Genomic DNA, 27328 nt, shown 5'->3' with positions numbered 1-27328 from the left:
GCACCTCCCTGTCACACGTGCGTGTGTACAGGGAACTCACACCCTCACGTGCAGTCGCTCTGCACTATGTTCAAACTGAGATGCCATTGTAGCCTTTTAGAAAAGAAATCTCTCTCTAAATGATTGTAAATCACGTGTACTTGCCGGAGGCCACTGGAATGTGTGTGAAAGCTGAGGACTGAACATAAGTTTTTAAGGTAGTGTATTGTGACAGTCCTCATGACTGTGATTCAAAAGCACCCTCCACGCTATCCCTGGGCTCTATTTAATGCTCAGTATTATGAGCAATACTCTTACTCATCATATGTGTAAATCTCTCCATGTTCTCAAACTCAGCCTTGGTGAGAAAGTTGCAGAAGTCAGCTGATGGTGGAAATGAACTTGCATTCACATCTGTGGAACTCGTTATTTTCCTTGCTAATAATTAAAAGCAACCCAGATGCAGCAGAGTGGTAGAGAGAACTGTTACTTCAAACAGCATCTCCCTGTGAGAGAAAATTTGCATTCTTTAAAAAAATTTGCTGTCTGAAAATTTGCATTCTTTATTATCTTATTGGTTTTTATTCTTTAAAGAAGCATAATAGGGCTACATATGAGTTTAGATGATTTTTGTCTCAATTAAAGAAAATAAAAATAAAAAAGCACCAATGAAACCTGCATTTCTGAGCTTCCCAATAGAATGAAAATTCAGTTACTTTCCAGTTTTTTGGGATCTGTAGTTTTCTCTGAGTCACTCAGAATGGTTTTGATTCAGTTTTCATAAGAACCATTTTGTGCTACATCAGTACGTGGTTTTTTTTTTTTTTTTTTTTTTTTTTGGTTTTTTTTTGGTTTTTTTTTTTTTGCTAGACAGGGGGTCAGAAGGGAAGGGAATGGAGACGTAAGTGACCCAAATACACAGCTCAGTGTGCCACAGTCAAGGCAAGGCTGCTGGCTCCTGAGCTAGCCAGAGAGAGAACAGGGAGCAGCCCTAACAGCCACCACCTTCAGGGAGGTGGCCAAAACTCTCTGTATCCCAAGAACATGAATTCCATGCAAATAGAAAGATAGAGCCTGATCCACCTTCCTCTGACTCTATGGTAGTTATCTGGGGACTCAGACATCTGTAAGAAACTAGTGTGGTGTCCCTGCAGTGTGGTTTTTAGCTATCAGTGTTGGTTTCTTTAAGCCTGTCAAAAAAAGAGGAATTTTGAATATTTTAGGTCATGACAAACTTAATAACTAACTCCCTGTTCTGCTTATTCTTCTTCTACCTTTATTTAATAAAAAATAATTTAAAAGATCCCAATGTGATCTTAGAGTACAGTTCTTAATATGAGAGAATATTATATCCTGCAAAAGTTAAGCTTCTCCCTCATCGTTACTTAAAACTCAACAGGGCTTACCTGAGTTTTTTAGCAATTTGTTACATCATTTTAATAAGATTTTCTCGACCTCTATGTTAAACCTGTGTGAGTGTTACAAAGCAAAAAAGCTCTATAGAGTTTTAAGTTGCTGTTCTAAACTAAAAGCTCAATACCTAGCTAATATGCCTTTTTTCCTTCAGGTTAAGCATCCATGTGTCTTATACAGCCAAATTCCTACCTCTGACCTAAACGTCTTGTGCAGTTACTGCATGTTCTTCACCCAAACCAGCCTAAGTGCAGAGGCACCCTGGGATTGCTGATAGAAAAGGACAGCTTTGTTCATGGGCATGAAGAACTGAAAGTTTAATAGACAAACACAAAGCTTTGGACATAAAGTCACAAGGCAAAACAAAAAGTATTTTCAGGGCTTTGGAGGGATTTTTTAGCTCCTAGCTGAGTCCATTGCAAAGTTTCTGAGGACATTGTGATGACACAAATAGCAAAGTGAGTCACTGTGGAAATCAAGAAGGAAAAAGTAGAATTTGCTGCAGCCTTGGAAGCACCTAGATAACTCAAATGTGTAATCAGGTCCTACCTGAAACAGGACATAAAGCTACTGGTACATGCTCAGTTCCCACAAGAATGATCTCCAGACTGATTTTCAATGGTTTTGTTTGTGGTTTGGTTTTGTTTTGGTTTGGTTTGTTTGTGGATGGTTTTTTTTGGTTTTGGGTGGGTTTCTTTTTTATTTGATTTGGTTTGTTTGTCAAAACAAACCAAAATCTGGCATTTATTTGTGATGTTTTCAGTAATTCTAATCCCTGTAAGTATTTTGCTCTGTTTTTAGATTCTTCAATAGTCTCTCCCTGTGGCCACATTTTTCTGTCTATAAGAGGCCAACAGTTCTGCACTCAAAAGATTTCTGTCCTAGATGTATTAATCTATCTTCTTGTTATGCCTTCTCCCTCTTCCTAGTTTGCTTTTCTTTTTCTGTTTTTCAATTTTCATCTCTTTTCCTGTCTGTATCAAATCCCTTCTCTGCCTAATCTATTGAATTCCAATTCCTAAACAGAAAAGTGGCATCCATCTAAATACAATTGGTGCAAAGATACAGGGTTAAATTTAATTAGTTTTAAAAATGGAAACTCTTTTACATTTACAAGGACAGATAAAACTTATATAAGCCTTCATAAAGCATTTTCATGCAATGTTGTTCTGTTTAACTGGTATAGCTTGGGGACTAGAGCAAGCTGAGACACTCTTCCTTTCTACTTCCTAAAGTAGAGCAAAAGAATTAACCATGGAAATCTACTAACGCAAGATCAATTAATCCATTCAAAACCTTCAGCTGCCTCTGGTGCCAACATAGTGGTCGGAAAAGTCATCTTGAAAAACGTCTCTCCCAGCTGCATTGCCAGCAGAGCTTCAGTGAAAACAAATTTCTTAGTAACACTGGTCTTCACATAAATAATAAAGCACACTGCCTTGACTGATCTGTTGCTCTCTCAAGATGGTACATGCAGTCTTGATGATTTGAGCTCTCTCTTACTTTGACTGAGTTAAACTAGGAGTAATTACAACCAGCATTGTTTTACATAGAGCTTGTTGGGAATTTTCCAGTGGAATATGTATGTTTTCCATCAGAAAATTCTCGCCTTTCAAAACGTTTCATAGAATTGGGCTTTGCTGGTAAGTATTTACCCTGGGCCACGGGGACATTTTTTTCCCATTGATAGAGGAAGACATTGGGAAATCATGAGGGAATCTTGCCCCAATTGTTAAAGTGCTCACTTAGGCTAAGAGCATCTCCTTCATTTCCCAGGTAGATGATCTATAACTGGATTGTGCACTGTCCAGGGCAAGTCTCCTTTCTGTATGTTCTTGTCCAGCAGTATTTTGGAACAGAGATAAAAATATAGTAGTGCAGACCCCTGGGAAATACTCAGTATAATTCTGTGAGAGAGCTTGAATCTGGGTCTGACTGATCCCTCGTGAGTATCTTCAGTACCAAGCAACTGTCATTCTTTCCCTCTTGTCAAATGAATACTTAAATATGTATAAAAAATGGAGCAGCTCCATCAGGAGAGATGAAGAGAGGGGGATATCTGCTGCTTGTGTTGAAGCTTTGTGGGGATATTTATTGTTCATTTGCTGCTTGAAGGCATTACAAGATCCTGGCTGTTATAGGATGATGGCATAGCAGCATTTGTTAGGAGAGCCTTTTGTATCTATTTTTTATTTTTTCCAGATGTGAGACGGAAACATTTGTGTATGGATCATGCTGTGATCTTTATCCTTCTTCTTGGTTTTAAAAGTTATTTTGGTCTATGAGGGTCAATGAGGTTGAAGAGAAAGGCACTTTTACAGTGCCTGAACGATCCCATGCCTGAGGAAGCAATGCTCTCTTCTATACTACATGGAGAAAAAAACCCAACAGTGACACTTCAGGTGCTGATTCTGATGAGGGCTCAGGAGATGCCTTCTCCAGGAGTGTTGCAGGAGTTGCCACAGAGAGAAAGTTCATTTTGTGTCTTTGGGTAAAAAGTTCCAGGTCTGGCAGTGATCTTCTCCCTCAGTCTTCACATATAAACTATTTTGAATTTATGGTTGAGACCCCAGGTCTGGACACCATTTTGGGGCATTTTAAATCAGAGTAAGTAAGGATTTAGTTGTCAATATGTAGCAAAAAGGAAGCCAACTAGCAAGATTTACTGAATGGCCAGGACTCCATATTAATGCATAGGCTACCTGCTTTCCCCTTGTAATTTTAGTAAATTTACATTAAATTATTTTTCATCCACCTGTCTGCCTTTAGAAAAGAATAGCTGACTTAAAGTACTTCCAAACATGTAATTTATCTTTTTCATACATTTCAGCAGTCCATGCCTCTAGACTGATGTCACAGGCATCCAGTCTGACCAGTGTCTGGGCAGTCACCTGGGCCATGGATCTCTCAAATGTGATTTATTTTATTCCAATAAAAATTTGCAGACAACCCAACATCCTCTAGTAACTTCTTTCTGCTTCCCTTTGTCCTTTCTCCCTGTGTGCTGGCTCCCTACATACAGTTTTTTAACTGAGAATCTGGGTTCTCAGTAACCTCTAGTAACACATGGCTGAGGGAACCACCTGCTTTTTTGTCTTGCCAGTTAGAAAATTATCTCCAGGTATTCTGAAGTTGATGTTTCTCTTCAAACTGACTTGCTGAGTTGCCATTTCATCTTGAGCAGGATGTACTGACAAGCCGTGCTTTTCTGGGCTCATTTCCCTTGGCCATTCACAGTCCACAAAGGCTTTTGGGCTCTTCACTTCCTTCATTTTCAAAGCCTCCCACAGACCCATGGTGAGGGGAATCTTAGCACAGGTATGTCCAGAAGATTTTGTTTCACTGGTTTTCATGGTGGTGGGAGGAGGCAAGTGCACAACAAAGCATGGCAAGGCTTAGAGCTCCCAGGCACAGAGAGTAAATGTTCAGCATGCTCAAATGTAGATATTTTACAGCCTGTCCCATAATCCAACCTAACAGCCCTGTCACAGAAATAGAAGTACTCCATCTTCTCACTATTATGTTATTATTCTGCACAGTCAATATTCTGTCTTTAAGCAGGGGTTACAGAGGCAAGGAGGGAGAGAAAAGTGTGAACAGAATACATGAAAGCACTTTTGATGTAAGTAAAACAGTGCCTTTTGTGCTGATCTCTGCAGGCTGAAGTAGGTAAAATGGAAACAAACTAATCTATCTCAACCTGGCAACAGCCACAGGGGGAGTTTTTCCCTCGATCTGGCTAAAATGAATCAAAACTTCTGAGTAGGTTTAATGGAAAGTGCAAACAGGATGAATATAAGTTGATTGCCACTGTACCTTCTCTTGTAAAAGAGGTATATTAAATCCCGTGCCTCAGGACACAAGCCCAATGTGAGTATTTTCTTTGGTCCTGAAGGATGTCATCTAGCCTGCAGCACATAAGAATTATCTTTAAATGCTTCTTACAAAATTGGCATCTCGTGTAGTTTTACCTTCCTACAACAGTGCCAAACCAGTATAGAGACAATTGCTGAATCTAATAGGAAATGCTAGACTACCTTGCTTTGCTACCTAGAAACCTGATGCAGTGGGTAAACTTCTTGTGTCCTGCATTAGTATTGCAGACACAATAAGACAGACCCTCATTTTTACCATTACAGACCTTGGAAAATACCACATTCCAAGGGATTTTCAAGAAGACCCTTAAGCCTGCTTTGCCTGCATAGCCATCCTACTGAAGCTTACCCCAGAGGGAAATGGCATATTATGAAAGAGAATTTTGGAACAGCAGAAAGGATGTGAGCTTCTGCCAGTGGGAAATTATACAGACATTGAAATGAAAAAAAAAAAAAAAAGGCAAAATTGTACAGGAGAGATAATATTGTTTATTTAAACAACTTGCTGCTATATATATCTGATCTCTCCATTAACTCCAATAAAATGCTGACACCCACACCCTGTTTTTGGGGCTGACTCTGTTGGACAGTAGCACCATGGGGCACCATAGGGCTGTGCTGGTCCATGGCTTTGAGGCTCCCACCTCCCCACCAGGGCATGGGGCTCCAAAACTACTGGACATTTGGTTCACCCTTGCATCACACTCAGGGCATATCATGGAGGAGGATGCTTCCTTCACAGCTTGCTGCAGTTGTGGCAGCTCCAGAATGGCTCCTGGTGACACAGCTGTCACAGGAAAGGCAGGTGGCACCCTGGCCTGGCTTGATTCATCTTCCTATTTCAGCCCACCCTAACAATTACCCAGCTTCTATATTCAGTGTAGTCCTCCACCCCCTTCTGAGGTTGCAGTGCCTTTTTGGGAAAGCCTCTTGCATGCTCACAAAAGATAGCTGAAGGTTTTAGTGCCAAACATCTCTCTCTCAGCAGCTGGTATGTTTTCTGTCTTTGCTGGGCTGTTTATTGGTCTTAAACCACGAAAGATTTTGCAGACACATAGCACTGTAACATGTAACAGCTCTTACCCAGTTCTCTTGTGGATGTGATGTGAATTTCATGTAAGAAAATACAACAAACCCAGTCAAGCTGTTCTGTCCTTGTCAGTATATTGATTTAAGTGAATATTTAAAACTCCCAGAGGACAGTTACATGGTTCTAAAAAGACTCTTAGAGCCAAAGTTAAAGAACTGGGAAGAAACAAAAAATAATGGGGGAGTTTGAAACTTAACATTCCAATAACAATCTCTTCCAGTCCTGCTGCAGGTTTTCTCTGTTAAATTTGATCTATGTAATTGTATCTAATATTGTCTTCCATAGCCTTGAATTTGCATTGGATTATGATACACATATATTGTAGTTCTGGCCCATAGAACAAAAAGAAAATACAGAATAAGGGATAAAAGACTCTCAGATATCACTTCCAAACTTACATTCTTTCTCATTTAAATAACTACTAAAACCCATATTTATTTAAAAACCAGGAATGGCATATGGATATATCAAATTTTATACCAATTGTCTATCTGTCTGTATATGTGCAAAATAACCAGTCTGGTGATAGTTAGAAGGGTTTTTTAATCCTTCTAATGAGAAATAAAAGGCATAGCTGCATAAAGCACCATAAGTTTCCCTTGCAAATTATACCAGCTAAAGGAAGTCCCAGCTCATGCATAGCTGATCACATGCCATTCCTAAAACAAGATGAGAAGTGGACAAAAATACGTGCTATGATTGGGATGTTTGCAAAACCAAAAGGCCTGGCAATTTAATCTCAGTCCTCTGGCCTTGCTCCCACAGCCAAACAGAGGCTGTCTGAGACTACCTTTGGGAGAAACAACTTGGAAAAGCTATGAAGTTCTGCAGTGGCTTCCCAGTAAGAACAGTGGGGATAAGCCCCCCTCAGACAAATCCCAGGTTATACTGAATAAGTTTATAGGATACATTGCCTGCACCCTGAGCTCCCATCCAGACTTCTGCTTCTTTATCACCAGTCAGAGTCACATTTTGTGTGCACGGTCCTTTAAATGTGAGGGCTGCTGTTGTAAGGTTCTATGCAATTTCCTCCTTTTTTCAGAAGTTCCCAGTCTATGGCAGTTTTACCACAGTCTTTACAGGGACGGGCCCAACTTTCTTCCCCCAGGAGATTTTGACAGGACATATATCTAAGGCACAGTCTCTGAGTCCAGCCTGGTTCTTGCCAAAAGACTGCTGGAGAACTTCTCTTTACTACTCCTCCTCTTGTTTTGCAGCTCTCAAGATGCTGAATCACAAAATGTTTTTCTGCTTGGGGGCACTGCTGTAGCACCAGGCAGCTTTGTTTAATGAATCTCAATACTTAAGCACAATGACAGAAAGATACAGAGTCACATCAGAGAGGAGCTTTGTAGCTATGTGCCATAATCTCTGCTTCCTGACTGAGGGGAAGCAAAGGCAGCACTACAGAAATCCTGGGGAAAGCTAGTATCTTTCTTAGCATAAACTACAGGAATAAGGACACCACTTGTAATTTAATTTCTTGCTTGACTGGATCACTTATTACATTTCCTTGTATTTTGGTACTTGTATACATTATTCATATCCAGTTAGGATGCTGCAAAAGTGCATCAGCTCATTAGTGAGTGATACAAACAATTGTGTTCCCATGCAGGGATAAGCAAGTGTTGCTTATCTGCTTAGCACCACACTCACACATTGTTTTGGTTACAATTGCCTCTGTGAGAGAAATAAGGATGAAAACTTTGCCTTTCAAGAGTGTCAGATGCATAAATAGGTGTTAAAGGTTACATCTAGTTAAGCACTTAAACCCCTGGATAGTTCTTTGTATTTCATAAGGAAATCAGATTCCAACTCTCATAAGCACACCCTTAGGGAAAAAAACCAATCCTCACACCCATATTGTGTGTGAGGGTTGTTCTGAAATATAAAATGGAAATGGAATGAAGAGCATAAAAGTCTTCTAAAGATCATTTTAACAATTTTTAAGTCATGCAATTTACCTCCTTTCTATTCTCAAATTGTGATGTTTCAACCTATGCCACTGTTGCTCACCTCACCTCAGCAGAAACTAAGAGAGCTGTGGCATTGCACTAACATGTGATAATTCATGCAAAAATACTTGCTAGAATTAGCATGCAGGGTATTCTGCAAGCATTTATTCTGCAGGGGTCTCTGAGCTACCTTGTGATATGATACATCTTTGAGCTAGTTTAGGGGTGAAAAAATTTGGGTACTGAAGGGTATCATGCATGCTGATATGCTTTATAAATAAGAATAAGACTATAAAACAGCAGAAGTATTATACACACCTATATACAGTTAATACTGGAGTTTGTTTTTTTCCCCTCAAATTAAAACATCTGAAAAATACTTTTGATTCATCCCAGCAATTCAGTGCAAAGTTACTAATGCAAAATGCAGAACTGCTGTTTATTTATTTAATCCTTTTCCTTGCTTAGGGACACATAAGAGGCACATAGGAGTCCAAGAAGGGGACAACATTTGCATGTCTTCTCTTTCACTGATGTGAAAGGCATTTTGCATTCTGGCTTGTCCACCAAGTTTATCCTTTCTTGTGATGAGCTCTCCCCTTTATTCAGGGATGTTTCACAAAGCAAAACACCACAAGACAAACTGCAGACGTTATGATCACACGGCAACAAAGCATCTGATTTTTAGCCAGACTCTGTAGTTCACAAATGAATCCTATCCCCAGGGAGAGAATGTGGTCTGTCTCTGTTAAGGGAATGTAGGTGGGTATGGTTCTACACCCTCAGAAATAAAATCTGCAGATTCAGACATGTTCATTTACAAATACCCATATATGGATATGATGGATATGGCAAACCATAGGCTGACTTCTGTTGCACTACTCAGTCCAAAATCAAGATGTAGTCTTTGCTAAATGTCTGTCCCTCAGACGAGTGTATTGGGCAACTTGCTTTCTTATATTTTTGTTCTTGGGGTTTTAAGTGTTTGTAAAGGGAAGACAAATTTAAATATCTCTTTCTTGGCTTTCTGCTTTACTTTTTTTTTTAATCTAGTATGGAGTGATGCTTTTTTTTTACTTGTCTTCTGATTTTGTTTTTCCTCTGTCCCAAGCACATTGAAAACTATTCACACCCAGAGCAGCAATCTGACCACATTCCCCTCTGTTCTCTGTGTTCTTACCTCGGTGTCTCAAGGACTCTAAATGGGCAAATTCTTCATTGCCAGATCTCTTCCAGGGTTTTCAGACCAAGATATATCTGTAGAACAGACTCCAGCACACAGAAGACATACACTGTCTAAGAGTCACTAATAAACATGGCCAGCATGAGAAGCTAGGTTCTCTCCTGTGCCAAAGGACTCTAAGAAACCACTTTCAGTGTGGGTTGAAAGTATATTGTATCAATATAACATCTGCCTCCACAGTAAAGTTGTTAAGAGACTATTTAATTTTGAAATAACAAGTCAACTAATTCTTCAGAGCATATATGTGCTCTGGCATTCAGCCTCCCACACCTGACAAGCATAGGTTAAAAGTCATTACCACTGTAAACAGCAAACAATTGTGCAGGCTGAAAGCAATCACACAATTTGTCACTCTCAAGCCCACTTGACAACTAAACCCAGGTTTCTTGTTAGTTCATTATAGATAATTTACCATTTCTAGCTCGCTGCTTCACTTTATCTCTTCTTAAGCTGTTTCCCCTTCTCTGCTCTCTATGGTTCTTTTGTGGCGTGCAAGATGTGACTTTCTTCCACCCTATAAAACTATCCTTTCAAAGAGCAAAAAAGAAAAGAAAATTAATTACTGACGGCTGAATTCCTTGAGCCAGATTTCAAGGTCAGATAGATACTAATGTCAGCACCAGAGAAACTGTCCCTGGTGCCCATGGTTTGGGGAACAGGGTGAGAGTTGTCCCCTTCAGCAGCAAATTATTAGTTTAGTATAGCTGTGCTGCAGCAGCACAGCCAGAGATGTCAAAGCTGATCATAAACTCTATCAAAGCAAGTGCCCCTTGATCTGATTATAGCAACTCCTTGCTAGTAAATTGTTTGCTGGTGTTTGCAATTTCAGTCTGATCAGCCCCAGAGAAACAGAGATTCAGTTTAAATAACCATCTACAAGGCACCTTCTAGTTAGTAGATCTTCCTCCTCTTTACCCAACACCATTGATCTTTCTTCATCTTTGGTGTATTAAAGCCAGGAATCTTCACACTTTTTTACTTAGAGTTCTTGTTAGCCTTCCCCTCTACCTGAATGGTTTTTTGTTTTTTTTTTTTTTTTTTTTTAATGTTATCTTCTGGCCATTTATTTTCCTGGCACAACCCAAATTTTCAAATGGTTCCATTAAGCCTGTTTTGGCTGGCTTGCAAGCCCTGCATCCTCAGAGAGAGAATTGTCTGGAAATTGGGACTCATTTCACATTTCCCATATTTTTGCATCTCAAGGCCCCCCAGACAAGGTGACTAACCACATAGCCAACACACCCAGGACAAAACCAATCAAACCAAAGAAAGCAAATCCCAGAGCCTGTGGTAACCCCTACAGAGGGATTATCTACCTGCAGCAGACTGACAGGGACTGGCAGGGAGCTACACCTGACAGCACAGGTGCTCGCAGGAGGTGCCCCGCGAGCAGATGAGGGTGTGGGTGGCACCAGCCCCTGTGAGCTGCGGGCTCCCATGCCCAGCTGGCAGCTTCCTGCGTGGGCTCAGCGGGAATTGCGTGGGTGGGCAGTCACAGCTCGTGTGCCTGGGCACTACAGGCTCTGCTGGAGCACAAAGCATGGCTCCAGGCATCTCTGTGCTCCCCAGTCTGGGAGCAGTCCCTCTTGCTTTGCTTTCCCATATCCTCTGAAACACAAGGCTGTATACATTTCTTAATCCTTAGTGTTACATAAGTTATCTCAAAAATCTCTCCTGACACCATCCCAGACAACCAAGAGATTTTCCTGCAGCTACTTTGGGCTATCATAGCATGTAAATCCACAAATGCTTTAAGCTGCCCTAAGCCAGAACTGACACTCAAAGCCTTCCTTTATCCCATGCTATCACTTTGCCAGTGCAGGGACAAGAATCTAGACAGCCATGCTGTGAACTCAAATTGGGAAATAAGAAGGGTTGTTTTCTCTTTTCTTTTTCTGGCATGATTGTGACCCAGATTAGTTGTCTCTGCCATTCCCTGCAGGATGATTGAATAATTGCACCAAGGGTTGCGCTGACACAGAGGAGAAGGAGGAGCAGCAGAAGGGAGCAACTGGGGAGGGCTAGAGCACCCCCCCAGCACACAGCTGACTCCTGCTGCCCTGGGGTGACCTGAAGTACACACAGCCTTTGCTCCATCTTCACTATCCAGCTCAGTGCTAGGTCTTTCTGGGCATCCTTCTGGAATTGTGTTCTCCTTGCTGACCTTGACCCTTCTGTCCTTTTCAACAGATGCTCACACCTCAACAAAAAGCATGTGCCATGAAATCCCTCCTGCTTCTCAGTCCTCTGTGAGTGATAATTACCCATATGCCTCACTCTGCTGGGTGAGGGTGAATAACCCTATAGACTTGTACTGCTCTTTGCACCACAGCTCCTCATTTCTCTCCAAAACTTGTCGCTGTGCCATTGATTAGCATAATTAATTTAAAACCCAGAGCAATTATTTCCAGACATCACTTAGACTGGAATTCAGGACTTGTGTTAAAAAAACTAAATTGTACTAAGAATCTGTCCATTTTCCCAACTTCATCTATTGGCTTAATAATCTTAAAAATCTTTTATCAGGTCCTAGCTCGTACAAAAGGCATTGAAAATTCAGCTTCTCATCCTACAGGAAAAGGACATAGCCCTGCATCTTTTTTTGTAAATATCATTTGATCCAGCCATGGCAACTGTACATAAAAACTGACCTTTCAAAGACACAAACATCTGAAGAGGAACATGCTTCTTACTAGGAAGATGCTAGAACGGGAGAGGCATGAGGCTCTGGGATGAGAGCTTAGTTGAACATTTTAGTGGTCTGGTTCTTCACATGAGGTTTGCTTACCTTCCCAGTCACTTTGCAGACTGCTGAAACACTGAGGAGGTGAAATGCAGGCCAGAAAGTTTCTGGTGTTGCTGAGATATTCCTTGGGAGTGCAGAGGGCAGCCAGTCTGAGTGTTGGAGCAGGAACTGCTCTTGAATGTGAGACTGTGTGCCAAGAGTTCAGGGTACAAGGCTTCTACTTTCCTGTACTAAAGCTAGGGGTTATATATTAAAAATGAGGAGCTCATTCAGGGTTATCACTTAACTTCCTTTGAATATCCTCTCCACTTTACTTTCTTCCTGATGCTGTTGATGGTCAGTTGTTTCAAATGAGATTGCACAAATTCTGGTGATATGCTATTCTGTATTTTTCATGTGGGGAATGAGAAAGATTTCTTACAGCTTGGAGTACATCTAGGGAGGGAGATCTCTGACTATGACTTCAAATGATAAGTAGCACGGTACTTCATCTTGGTTTTCTTGGGCACCCGATAGATTCAATCTCTTTCGAGAGTCTGATTGAGCAGAGAGAATAATTCCAGAGCAGAAGGTGAATGTTTCTAGTTTCACAGCTGTACAGATATAAAACACTGCAGATAGGAATTTACACTTCCTATAATCCTGACACAGCTCTTTGCCTCGTGGGATGATTCATTTACACTTAAGAGGAAAAATGGTTGCAAACTCTGATGCTTTATATTCCTCCCTGCAGATTTCAACAGGCTTGTTACCTACCCTGTTCTGAATGACTAGCCAGAAGCATTTTTCTGCTTCAAAGAACATAAAGTAAAGCAATTAAGCCACTTCTTTCAGGAACCCTCTGCACTGCCACCCTGCTTCCTCTGCCAGACTCCCTGTTATTGCACCCAGGGGTTCCTTATAAAGCAACTCAGACACTTTCATGATGGTATGCCAGCTCCTTGTTCAAATGCACAGAAGATCCATCCTGCCTCTGGGCTCAGGATACAAATAACTACTCAGCAGGAATTACCCTTGAGAAGATTGCCCCCAAAATGACTCATTAATCCTCATGTTGTAAAGATGGGCAGAGTATCTAATGTTTTATAACCAGAGAAATGTGTGTGAAGTGCTGTTACTGCCTGCAAGGCTAGGAGAAATAAGCAGGGATACATTGTCATCATTAAAAAGAAAAGAAAAAAAAATAAAGGTATAGAGATCTGGGCATTAATTCTGAATCACAGCTCTGCAGTATTACCACACGCTATTAGGAAGATAAAAGAAAGCCTACAAGGATACTTCTTATTCAGTGCATCAAAAGAGTTTATTATTATTTACACAGTTGGCATTGATTTGATAATTGGAAAATAATTCACTGAAATACTATGAACACATGTACTACATTTCCCATACTATAAGTCTAAATTTCACTATAAATTCAAATTCTCCTGAAGCACGAACCCTCAGATTTAGGCGATTTCTGCTAAGTATATGCTGTGCATCACCATGTGGGGATCACCCTTGACCTTGATCAAAAGTCAGACCACTGCTTTGATGGAGCTTGGCAGCATTTTAACAACAACAATGCAAACCAAATTCCAGAATGCAAACCTGGCCAGGCATCTGGGGGATGCACACTCTATTAGATGCAACGTCTATGTCTGATTTTGGCTGAGTAGCACAACTGCAATCACAGTAAGAGAGGAGTTTGCTGTATTCTGAACATGTTTTGAGGCATTTTGAACTACTTGAGGAAGCAGGTTTCTTTCTTCCTTTCACTTAGGAGGATTTGATAACAAGACCAACAAATGTCCAAAGCTGGGAGAGCAAACTGCTCTGAGCTCACTACAGAGATATATATGAGTAAGAAGAAACACAAAGGGGGTGCAGCTAAGTAAACCATAAGTGACAGCAAAGGGGCAGCAGCTGAGAAATGATGGCTGCCAAAGCCTGTTGACTCAGAAAGATCCAAGTTCCAAGCCATGGTCTGAAACTAAAATCTTCCACCTTTTCCATGGTCCTAAGTAGGGCTGTCTGTGGCTGTGTGCCCTCTGTTGAGTGTGCAGCAATATGTGCACACACGTGTGTGAAATACATTTAGCTCTGGAGTTTTCTCTCAGAACTGTGTGTTGCTACTTGTTTTGTAAAATTAGCTCCTGTGACTGAACAAAAAGCATAGGAAGTAGAAAGCTCTTATTCTCTCAATTGATTAAGAAAAATGGGAGACTGTAACTTTAATAGGGTGGAGGAGAGAGGATACTAGATAAGTTCCTAGTCATAATCACTTTTAAATTTTCAAATCTCAGCGATCCCATTACACCTGGTAAGGAAATAAATTTTTCTAGAGGCTTCAAAGTAATCCGGTTGGCAAAATTGCTCAGCAGAATGTCTTATTTGTGTTTTATTCATAAAAGTTCAGAAGTCATCTCAAGGCATCTACTGCTTCCAAATGGGTATGCATGTGCTCTGTGTACATCATGCTGGGCTCCTGTGCTTTACCACACGGTGAGAGGAATGGCTTGTTGGGCTCGTGTGCTGAGTATGTAGTGCATGCACACACCATCATGAATCTGTCATTTGGAGGTACACAGAAGTCTGGCAAACATGCTCTATGACTGTTTGATGAGAAGAAATGCTGAATTTCTATCTGCATTTTATTTGCAATACAATGATTATTTTATTTTTTTTTCAGAAATTCAGTGATACATTCCATGTGCAAAAGTATCTGAGATTTTTGTCAAAGCACGTGCTTGTGTGTATATTATTTTTATTGATACTGGGGAAGACAAATGAGAATTTGCATCTTCTTAACAGGGCAAGGAAGAAAAGATAAATGAAATGGAAATCATCCTATATTAACAGCCCAAACTGCAATCTGCACTTCTGTATTGAATTACCAGTGCAGACAGAGTGCTTAGGAGACTATTCATTTAGTGTCTACCTCAATAAACCCAATGCTTCCTTTAAAAAAAAAGAAGCACAGCAGTGAAATCACATATAATGAAAGTTAGTGACTATTCAGCCAGAGCTGAAAAGAAGTAAAAGAAACATTTAGAAAAACATTTTAGGGGAAGAGAGACAAAGGAAAAAGCATCAGCTGAGTATATTTAAAAACTCCACCAGCAAAAACTTCTGGTGATGCTTTTGTAAATAAGATGTGAGGGGCAGATGCTCCTTTTTTCATCATTTCATCCTATGTTGAGAACACCAGGGGAGAAGTTCCTCTGACAGCTAGATGCACAGCAGCCCTTGCCATCTGGTATGTAAAGAGCATCAAGGCCCAACCCAGGAAGCAGAATGAACACCATGGAAATCTATTTTAACCAGTACTGTGCTGGAGCCAAGGAGATAGCTATGTGAAAGTTGAGGTGACAAGAGGATGAAAGATGGGAAATCCCAGACACTGACACAGGTCAGGGACAGGCACCTATTGAGTGGTATAGCCACCATGTGTGCACATGTGTATAGCCACTCACTGGGTGTCTTTTTCTTTTTAATCTTCAGGAAGAGGCAGCCAGAGTTCTCGCCCACCAGCCAGTGTCCGTCGGCACATGTGCAGCTTTGAAAAATCCCTGCAGTGAATGTGTAAGAGAAGCTGCATGACAAAGAGTGGTTTTACCCCTTGCTTTCTTTTTCTCATTGGTTTATCATGTCTAATGATGGGACAGATGTGGTGCATGCCATTAAAGATGGGAAATTTGCTTATGTCCCCTTGTTTCACACAATACTTTAAACATTGTCCAGATGTGATAAAGAGGACACTGAATAATTTTTTGAAGCTTTTACTTTTTTATTTCTAAATGCCTACAACTTTGCAAATATGTCCTCTTTCTTGTACTAATTTTATCTTCTTTTTTTCCATTCAACCAACATTTTTCTCCTTTTTGTAGTTTTGCATAGAGATGACATTATCCTGTGTGCTTTACATGGCAAGACACCTCTGCTGTGCACAGCTCTTGCTAACCCATGCTTGTTAGCAAACTGAGGCTGCAGACCCAGCTGAGGGAGCACAGAAAACATTTATTTGGTGGGATTTGCAGAAAACAGGGAAATCACAAAAAGGCACGTGTAAATAAAACCAGCAGGATTTGGTGTAGGAACAAACAGCATCTCAAAATAACAGCAGTGAATCTTTTTTCTGTTGTAATTTCTGAAAGATGTTCAGATTCTGCATTCAGCAAACAATAGCAAAGTTCAGCTCTTCAGAAGCAAGAAGTGCAAATACTGCCCGCTCTGAGCAAACACAAACACGGTGCAGAAAACAAGCAAGCTGTTGCAAAAACAGAAAGTCTTCACCTCATTTCTCCCAGATTTGTGCTCTATTCCATCTGATAAGCAGCAGATGTGTTACAGTCTTGCTCCCTGCCCCAGGGAACATTGTGCAGTGACTTGGTGGAAAGATGCTTGTGGTCCACTGACACAGCATTTTGTGCAGTGCTGCTCACTGCAACCAGAGATGCTGTCCCACTGCTCTGAGTAGTGCAGAGCGTTCTAGCTCTGTGTGTGTCTCTGAGAGTCTATGCAATTTGTGGGCATGTAGCAACAACATTCATTTGATCCAACTTGCCTCTCTGATTTGCAGATCAGAAGAAATCCACAAAATGCATCATACATTTGGAGCAGTTGTGATGGCTTTATGGGGCTTGTGCAGCAACCAGATTTGGCACCCTGAAAAGCAAACTGTACACAGGCAGTGTAAGGAGCAGTACAAACTATTGGTCTCTATCTTCTATTCAGAACAACATGCCTCTTTTTTCTGAACTGGAACAAGTGCTGCAGATTCTCTGGGTACAGATCACCAATTGTCTGCCTGGAAATTCAAATGGGAGTCTAACACAGGCATACTATTAGGAGACAAAGGCAAATGCAACAACTGATTCTATTCAAAAAGCATGAGCACAAACTGTGGAACTCCTGGGCACAGGGAAAGCTGAACCTCCTGCTTTTTGCATGACCACGCTTGGGATATTTTTTTTCAGTTTTGAAAAAAAATTCTTATCCACATGAGCTCCTGAGAAACACCTCTGGTGGAACTCCAACCTGTCAATGGGTCTGCAAATGCTTGTGGTAGCTGCCCAGATAAGAACAGCTTCAAGAAGCAGGGGAGTTTTTCAGGTCTGCTGAGCATGAAGCTTGCTGTTTTGGCTTCTCTGCCTGTCTCTGCCCCTCAGGCTTCCCTCTCCCTCCAGCCAGGGCTGATGTGTTCAGAGGCCTGGCAGAGCTGCACTGTGGCTCAGGGAAGGGCACATCCTCCATCTGCAGTCTGAGCTCCCTGTGGCCCAGTTTGAGCAGCAGACAACTGTCCATCATATCACCAGCTGCCCATCACCGCCACCTGGTCTCAAGCTTCAGTCTCATTCACCAGAACTCCAGCAGTTTTTAAGCCCAGAATTTCCTTAGGAGGCCCTGCTGCATCACCCCAACATGATAGAAATCACCACATGTGCTATGGTTTCCCTCAGCTCCCACCTACAAGCAAGTAGATTTAAACTATTGAAACCATCCTGTGTTTTGATGCTTATGATACTTAGCAGCATTTGTTTCACCAATCTTCATCTCCATTCTCTATCCAACGCTGGAGATGGTTAGAAATGCAGAATCACCAAAATATAGAATCATAACATTTTATTATCATATTAAAAAAAACCCCCAGAAGCATCAGCTTGGAGTTTCAGAGCTCTTTTATTCTGAAGCTGCACATTTGTTACCATGGAAACATTTGGATACACCCAAAAAACCCACAGGCTTTACAGGCTGCTTTATCTACTGCAGCATATTAGGGAGAGCTGCACATTACAGACAAGAGGCCTCATGACTAAGCTTCCTGTGGCAACTTGGCTAAGTTTGCCACAGGGTTAAGCACACAAAATGCTGGCATTTTAAGGCAAGTCTCTTGGCTCTTTAAGTCCCATTTAAACTGTTGGGAATTTATTTTTTTCTCAAGTATACCAGAGAATTTGACAACTTATTGTGGAAGAACAACCTCATTGACCACTACTCCTGCAAGGGTTACACACTTTTTGGCAGGAAATATCCAGAGCAACAGGTTTTTCTGTTCATAAGGAATTGCTCCTTTTCTGATACAGCTATTGACTAGGAAATATTCTGGCCATGCAGTATAATTTGGCCCCTTTTTAGCTTCATTTGGGCAGTCTCAGTTGGGCATCTCTATGCCATGTGAAATACTTTTCAGCCTTGGTGTTAATGCCTTTGAGATATTTTAGTTTTATCTCATGTGCTCTGTCCTATGTCCCTAGTGTTTTATTATTGCTTTTCACTATACAGCTTTCAGCTTGTCAATATCTTTTTGGTAAAAAACATTGTGGCTCAAATAATTTTCCATCAGAACCACAGAGGATTACAGAAAGCAAGGAAAAACCTCCAACTGTCCTAATCACTATTAAACTGCATTCATAGGAAAGACCTACTGATCTCAGCACCATGGTGTGGTGCTTATGAATGGGAAATACAGAATTCAAGGGCAAATTTTGTGGTTTTATTCTATTCAAAGTTCATTAATTAGTGTTTCTTATTCAACAGCAGCTCCATGGCATTTCTTTTGAAGTAATGTTTTTTGAAGGCTGTTGATCTTCACAGTCTCCCAGTCCGATAGACTATTTTGCCTTAGTTGCACCCACCCACGCTTCTTGTAAATGAACTTAATTCTAGTGTTTTCTTCATATGTTCCTAAGCTTTCCAGGTTCCTTTGCTCAAAACATTGTACTTTTCAGTTTTCAGGTTCTATCAACTGCGCTCCCTTCTGAGCCTGTAAGAATAAATGCTTCAACTCAGGCATTGGCATTGGCTGCACTGTCATAAATATTTATTTGAATTTGCAGCATGAAACACACCTTCAGATAATACAAATGAGCTTCTCCATTGATACCAGAGGACCTATGATGATTTACACCATGTTTTCCCATGCATTAACTTTATTATCCTTAAAAAAAATTACAAGAATGATTCAGTAGGATGAATTCATTCTGAATACACAGTGGGATTTACTTATTAATAAGAATGAAATAAACAGATTCAAAAGCTACTCTAAGAGCACTTTTTAATTTCACTTTGATTTGCAGGTTTCTCATCTTCATTTCTTGAGCACTGGATGAATTTTCTTCCTGTTTCTAACAAATTGTTTATTATCCTGAACTTTGTAGTATCTATTAGATTATTTTCTCAAAGCAACACTTTAGTAGTTATTCGATTTTTTTTTCAAAACACCTAATGAACACACAGGTGAAGCAAATTTTTTCACTAATATTGAATGACTGAAATACAACACAGCTTCTGTATTTCAGATGAGACTACAAATTTCTAGTACTAATTATCATGAGTAGTCAGACCTTCATACATGTTATCAGTGTAATAGTCTCACACCTCTGTTTAGCTAGGTAGATTTGTGACACATGCTGAAGTTGTGGGACTTCAACTGCACTGAAGAAACTCACTGACCATTTCTCTTACCACCTCCCACTCTCCCCAAATTCAGAGCTCTACAAAAGCTTAATAAAAATTACTGTTATGTCTCAAAGTAAATAAATCTACTTATTTTTGGGACATTTGGCTATATTTGAGCTGTTGGGTTTGGAATTCCCTACCCCTAGGGCCAGGTATGAGCCTAGCAGCACCCACTTCTATGGTAGCACAAATGTAAAGTGGGTGACCCAAACCCTGGTTCCAACTTTCCCCATCTGGGTGACCAGAACAGAGAGGTGAGGGGGGCTGCCAACCTCTGATCCTGCCCAAGGGTCTGATCCCAACCTGGAGACCCTGTGGATGGAAACCAGGATCTGATCACAGGGTATTCAGCCTAGGCATAGCTACTGCATCCACTTTACAGACTGTATAATATTAAGATTTTAATTTAAATAAGAGAAAAATACCCCAATTATCAATAGGGTCACTATACATTAGAAAGCCTGTCTGTAACTCAGATAAAGTAATGCTTAACTTCTGCATTAGAGTAGCTTATGAAGGAAATTATTATGTTACATTTATTTTACATAAACCAGTGGCCAGACACAGAGTTGGAAAGGCAGCTTTGGACTTGAGCTCACTCACAACACCTCTAAGTATCACCAGGTTCTGCCCCGGCAAGACAGTATGACACCATCATGTTTTCCTATATTTTTTTGTAGTAGTTTGCATCATACATTTAAAGCAGTGCTCCAATTAACATAGAATATTGTGTCCAATGCTCAAGGCAATTTTGTCCAAAAAAAAAAAAAAAGAGGGGTGGGGGCAGGTAGAGGGAGGAGGGGAGCAACAAGGAAAAGTTAGTTAAGTAATTTAAATTTCCAGAAACACAAGTGGGAGGTTAAACATTGCTCTAATTATACAGCACTAACAAAAGCATTGGAGCCATGCTGTGAGAACAGTTTTAAGTTCCTCTTGTCACCAAGACAGAGATTATAGTGTAAACGAGCTAAGGCTGAAATCGGTTTGTGATTTCTTTTTCCATTTAGGTGATTATATGAGGCAAAAATCCTGAGCATACACCAGATAGGGACTGTGGTTGATGATGGCTCCCTCACTCATGAGAGAGTGCAGAGAAATTTTGCCAGCCCAGGTTTAAGAGATGAGTCCCTAGAACCAGTGTTCTAGAAGTTAGGCTTGCAGGAACACGCAGACCAGCGCGGCTTGCTTTGCTAGTGAGCATCTGGGCTGGCTGTGGCAGTTCTGAGAGGAGTGGCTGCTCAGTGCAGGGAGGTATCACCACCCTGGATTAAAACCTGCTCATTCCCTTAATCACATTTCGTGCCCCAGTGGCCTTACTGAAATGGAGACAATAACAGAACAGACCTTGGGGATACCAACAAAGCACCTGCAGTGTGCTGCAGTGCAGTATTAGCCTCAAATTTTCAGCTTGTTAGCTTAGGCCCTGGGAACGTGAGGCAGCAGTGAGACAGAGCTTTAGTCAGGCTCATTACCACTTATGTGACTGCAGGGTTGGAAAGAGTTTGTAGTTTACTGACTGCCTCTCTCTGGGCAGAGCAGAAATTCCTCCACTGACTTCATTAGGATGGCATCCATCAGCAAGTGCTGTGTAGGGATGAGAAAGGTTTTGTCCAATGCACAGCTTTTGAACAGGGAATTTCTTTTTGTTCTGCACCCCACTGCCTCCAAATGCTGGTCAGTGCTCAGGGACAGCTCTGCATGTGCTACGCTCCAGAGCCAGCTGTCCATGGCTGTAGATGGGCTCTCTGAAGGGAGGAGCAGCATTTCGTCACTGGGCAGTACCTGCCACTGCCCTCCTCTGGCTGCTGGTAAGAGAGTTCAGGGTTTGTTTCAGGCTTATTTTTTCCTGACAAAGTTGATAGGCTTCTCAGTTCACATTTTATGTTCATTCCTAAAATTTTACTGTATAGAACGGACTGCCAGGTTATCCCAGTGCTCCCTACTGTGATAGCACTGGGCTGTGGGATGTGTTATCACAGGGACTACAAGGAGGTAGGTTGGGCCAAGACATTGGGCTGGCAATGAAAGACAGGTAACATTTATAATTTCTCCCATAACTTCTTCCTCTGGTTAATTACCATTGTTGTTTAAAAAAACACAAACAGCCTTCTATATTAAATCTGTGCTCTGTGTCTTGTCTAACACCACCAAGCTGGCTCAAATGATTGCATTACTCATCTTAGCAAGATTAAGAATCTTAATTAATTAAGATTCTTCCTCAGCTCATGGCCACTTGAAGAAGATAGCAGACCACAACTCTGGCATCCTGAAAGGACAAAACAGGGTATAAACTCTTAACAGATCAAAGAATGCCCCTTCCTGTTTTAACAGAAAGGGCTCTTTCACAAGCACTTTGCCTGACTGCATCTGAAGCCATTTTCCAACCTGTGGGTTCCTGGAGTTAACCTCATCAGAAGGCATGCTTCCCTGCTTAACTATTTCATGTGCTATCAATTAGGGGGATTTTTATGCATAAAACATTCAAGGCAAAAAAAAAAAAAAAAAAAAAAAAGAGACAAAGTGCCAGGCCCACAGGACTCAAAGATGATTTAATTTTCTATGCTCTTGATCTCAGATTATAACTTTGCTGGCAAAAGGATCAGAGGTCTAAGTTACCTTAGACTAATGTGACAATAATTTTTCACCTCAGAAGCATTCAGCCTCTGAGATGTAAACAAACATTTTCTATCCAACATCCAACATAAATCATCTTCAGAATCCTGAAGTATGGTGAGAAGCCAACTGTTGTGGAGTACTCAGATTTGACTCTGCTCCGAGGAAGCCAGCAGGGTCAGATCCTCCAGGAACTGGCAAGAGCAGGACTCTGTTCTTGGCCTGAAACTGGACTTGGGTCTGGGGAGCTCCTGGTCACAAGGAGGGACCAGATTTTGGTCATCTGGAGATACTTAACAATGAACAGCGAGCTGTCTAACAAGTTATAGGCATGTCCCACTGTTGGGCAGGCATTTTGAACCATCTTGAACAGGGTATTTTGCACCATAGTCTCAGACTTGGGTGCATCAGTTCTTTTAAAGAATTTCAGGAAGTGACTATTAGGATCTGAAGTTGTTTTTCATCTTGTTTAGTGTCTACAATAAAGAAAGAAAGCTGAAAGTGCCCCAGAGTCATGCAGAGAGTATGTTACAAAGATCAATGCATGTATTAGAAGCAAAATTTTGAATTACCAAAAATAGCAAAAGCTCTGCTCATGAAATTAATAAAAACTCACACCAAAATATATACTTACTTCTCTTTCCCCTAAAATACAAAACACATAGATAAAACTGTGGTGAAAATTGAGAAAAATCATCTAAATTCAAAGTATGTTCTTGCCTATAAGCAAAAGCAAACCTACCCTATGTGCTGATAAGATATCCAGGAATCTGCCTGAACATGTAGACTAGATGGGAGAATTTGGAGAAATAGTAAGTGGAGTGTTACACTGGGTATATGGAAGAATACCTTAAGATTCCTTGAACTCCTTGAGGTTCACTTCTGTGCAGAAGGTGTGAAGTCTAAATCCTATGAGAAATTGACAGGAAAAAGGACAGAGTTAAGAAAGATAAATGAACACATGGTGGACATGAACTGGGTAATCACCCTACGGATTAAATGAAGAAACCACCACTTGGTGCCCTCTTGTCACTGTGCAAATGAACATCAGGTTTTCAATACCCCAACTGTGACCTGGCTTGGAACCCTCTCTTGCCTTTTTGTGGAATACCATCCCTTCTCCCATTAACCCAGGCAGATTATTTTGATCTTAGCCTTCTCCAATGGATGTTTCCTTCAAAAGAGGAGATGGCAATCATTTAGCAAGTGAGACCACGCAGTCAGGATTGTCATCATTGCTTTGCACAAGTGAGGCAGCTCCTTCTCTCACTGACACTCGGTTCAGGTCTGAGCTTTTCCAGACCCATCTTTGCTTTTTGTCTAAATGTCAATTAATGACATTCAAGGTGCCTGCTCTTTGTTCCAGTGTAACAAGTGCTCTTCTTGCATTTTAATGATTAATTCTTCCTGAAAGTGTCAAATTCAGTGTGACCCCCTGCCAGCCATCCAGCAAGACAGAGCCCAGATATTTCTATGGCAGTCTTGGGACTCCATATCAAAACGTGACTCATTAACAGGCTAGCAGTGCCTGGACATACCAAGTAGAGGGAAAGAGCCGGAACAATAATCTGAAGCAAATAATCCACAGATCTTGGTCAAATGGATCCCACGGAGAGCCACTGCAGGCCTAAAGCTCTTCGTCATGAGGCAGTAAGGTCTGGCAAGTAGAGGCAAGCAGGACCAGCTCTCCCCGAGGACCAAGTTGCTAATAGACAAATCAAGATAAAATGGTTAGCTCAAATTTGGACATTGCAGTCCCAGCACAGTTTAAGCATGGCCATTGTCTTGAGACTATGGAGAGTGCTACAGAAGAAAAGTAAGAGCAGAATTTGAGAGTGAGGGAGAGGGAAATTAATTAAATAGGAGCAAGACTTGAAGACAGAGGTAGTGAGCTCCTTAAAATAGCTATGCTTTGATGTAAAATACAAAATCTTGGAAATAAAATGAGATAAAGAAAAAACAGATGGTGTGAGGAGGGATTAAAAAGTGAGGTGATGCACCAGAACCAGATATGAAGAAATAAATGATGCAGAAATGGACTTAGCACAAAAGGCAGCAGATAATCATAACATTTTTTATAGAAAAGCCCTTTGCAGTAATTATAAGCTACAGCATCAGCAAAATACAAGAGCACTTGACTTATTTTCCTCTCTACAAGAAGATACTTGTTTTGAAGTTAAAGTAGACTGAATGTTTTTCTGTGTGAAGAGTTTGCAGTTCTTGGCATGTTACACATTACTTAAAAAAAACTTTCACACCCAAGAGTTACACTCATTTGCTTATCTTTATACCACATTAAAAAGAAAAATAAAAAGTCATACCATAGCTTATTTGATCAAAACAGGAATGGTTCTAAACCATCATTCTTATCTTTTCATTGATCACTATAATATCGACATTTCTTTCTTCAGTTGGGAACATGACTTTCTTATCTCTTAGGTTAAAGATCTAAATCAAAACAGCTCCAGGTCAGACCAACTACATGCTTTGGGGAGTTATGAATTTTTTAGATTGGCTCTTTCATGTGCCCCAGTTCCCACAGAGGTGGTGAGTCACAGGTCCAGCATTTGGAGTCTGGAGTTGGAGATGAGCTTCCCGGCTTGGATCCATCTAAAATCCTTTTTTTTTCTCCAGGAGTACTTACTGCTCAACAGAAAAATGACACATTGTCATGTATATTTCTTTTCTGTTTTGACAGATTTACAGCACTATATGTCTTGTACCAGTCTCTTCCGGCTATGACAAAGTCAGTCAATATGGGGTTTTTTTTTATAAAACTCAAGTGGCATTTATTTACTCCTTAAAAAAGAGGACCATGAGAGTCTGAGCAAGGAAAGCAAAATGCTTACAACAACACTGCAATACTGTAGGGGAAGCGATCTCCTCTGGAGTGTGCAGTAGCAGGAGGTGAGGCTGCTGTGCCAGCCTCCCACTCACTGTCTCCCATCTGCATGGCAGTCTCAGGGTCTGAAATGTAATTCATTGTTTGCTTCTGGTCCCTGAGGGATGAAACCCCAAAATAAGGCTGCTTTGAATAAATCATCTCGGAATTTCTCTCTGTCTCTGGTTTGCACCCAGATGATGTATTTTAGAATTTGTGAACCATCTCTACTGCAATTAAACAGTTGCTTGGTCCTCTAAAGCACTGCTCAGCTCCCTGTCCTACCAGCTGCTCACAAGCTGCCACTCAGCTTTGAGGGTTGCTCCCTTCCAAGGCACAGGGAAATGCAAAAACCTGCAGCTCCTCAGAGTTGGAGCCTCAGATCCTCACTCGGCCAAACTGCCTGGTGTTTTGGTGGGACACGGCCCGTATGAGGAGTCAGAGGGTTTGACTCACCATGGTCGTGCTGCTGCTTGTTCCTCCTCCCACACAAACCAACTGTTTTCAGTCCCAGAATTTTAGCCTGGTTTGTAAATAACAGTCACCCAGGAAGAAGTGCATTTACCTCCCACCTGATAGAGGCCCTGGGAGTCCTTCATTTCTCTGTTAGCTAATCTGTTTCTAAGGGGAAGAGGGAATAAAAGGGAAAGAGGGGGTTAGAAGCAATTTATCTCTCCACCCAGTTTGCCAAAGGCTGTGACTGTGGATTGTTTTTCTTCCAACAGCTTGAAAATATTTCCTATAAGCTGCAAATCAGGCTTAATTAAACCTTTTCCTTTGTCTTTTTTCCTGTGTTTTTTTCCCCTCTCCCCTGCAAAATGGTGAGCAAACCTAGATACTAAATGACAGCTCAAGTCCTCAAACCACAGATGGCTCTCCCAGAGCCCTTCCCGCAAGCTAGCCTTTCCAGGTTAGCCATAGGATGGATAACCAACATCACTTTTGGATGGAAATCATAGTGTTGTTTTCTCATGTAGTATTTCTGGGAGGACATGAAAAACTGGAGGGGGGAGGCTTACTAATGAGGCAAAGCAATCAGCATTTTTGTAGGTTTGTTTGTTATACTGCCTGTGTCTTTGTAATGTAAATGCAAATAAACCATCTTTATTTTATTCATAGTTCTAATGGAAAGTCTGTGTCATGGTCTGAACCAGGTGGAAGACAAGATCCAAAGGGGGAACATACGTGGCACAGACTCTCAGTGCATGTGAAGAACCAGGAGACAGGGTGCAATCAGACAGCGGTGATCAAACCCCTCACTAAAGACTACCACGGCCAAAGTCTGACTTTTACCGACATCAGCACTAAGACTCTGTATAATGTGGTGGAGGAAGAAGACAGAGAGCCCGTTCACCTCAACCAGTCCAACAGTCCTTCCATGGTGGTGCACAGGCGGGTGGCAACGACTCCCCCGCTGCAGGCCACGGCAGAGGAAACCCAACTCTTCTTGCCTGAGCAGTCCCCCAAGACCCTGCCCCTGCAGCCACAGTCTCTCATGGACCAGCTGCAAGGAGTGGTCAACAAGTATGCCACCGGCATCCCCGACTTCAACGCTGTCCCCTCCACTCCCGGCTCAGGGAATGGTGTGTGGCCCCCCTGCCCACCCCCAGCACCGCAGCAGCCGCCCCTGCAGCCTTTCCAGGCGGCTGCCTTCAGCCAGGAGCCCCTGTCTCCCCCGGCTGAGGAGGCCGAGAGCGAGAAGGTGAAGCTCATTCAGGGATATGTGTATGAGAAGAGCACAGAGGAGGAGGAGGACGAGGAGCCGGCAACCAGCAAACTGACTCTAGAAGACTCTCCGGCGCTGACGCCCCCGTCCCCTTTCCGAGATTCAGTGGCTTCGGGCAGCTCCGTGCCCAGCTCCCCTGTGTCGGAGTCGGTGCTCTGCACACCCCCAGATGTGACCTACGCCTCTGTCATCCTGAGGGATTATAAGCAAAGCTCGTCCACCCTGTAGATGCTGCAAGAGACAAGACGGCACGGACTTTGGCAGCTGCCCACTGGGAGGACTTGCGGAGACAAGCCTCCCAGGGCTGCGGGAGAGAGAGGAGAGAACAAAGTGACAAATGACAGGGCAAAAATTTCATCCTGCACTT

The 27328-nt window shown here is 41.6% G+C and overlaps 1 protein-coding gene across 3 annotated transcripts in view; it reads left to right on the top strand.

The window, feature by feature from the left end:
- The window catches only part of GRM1 (glutamate metabotropic receptor 1), a 178678-nt gene extending 151489 nt beyond the window's left edge, over window positions 1-27189 (top strand). Inside the window, exons 8-9 of one of the 3 annotated variants that reach the window (XM_050973012.1) lie at window positions 14695-14733; window positions 15785-15845. In XM_050973012.1, coding sequence (XP_050828969.1) covers window positions 14695-14733; window positions 15785-15845 — 100 coding nt within the window. Of the gene's footprint in view, window positions 1-14694; window positions 14734-15784; window positions 15846-26354 lie in introns of those variants that run through there. The other 2 variants (XM_018916962.3, XM_050973013.1) reach the window with 2 other exon arrangements.
- The last annotated feature ends 139 nt before the right edge of the window (window positions 27190-27328 follow it).

This window comes from Serinus canaria, chromosome 3 (genome assembly GCF_022539315.1).
Source record: "Serinus canaria isolate serCan28SL12 chromosome 3, serCan2020, whole genome shotgun sequence".
Lineage (NCBI taxonomy): Eukaryota > Metazoa > Chordata > Aves > Passeriformes > Fringillidae > Serinus > Serinus canaria.
This window is presented reverse-complemented; position numbering and strand designations above follow the sequence as displayed.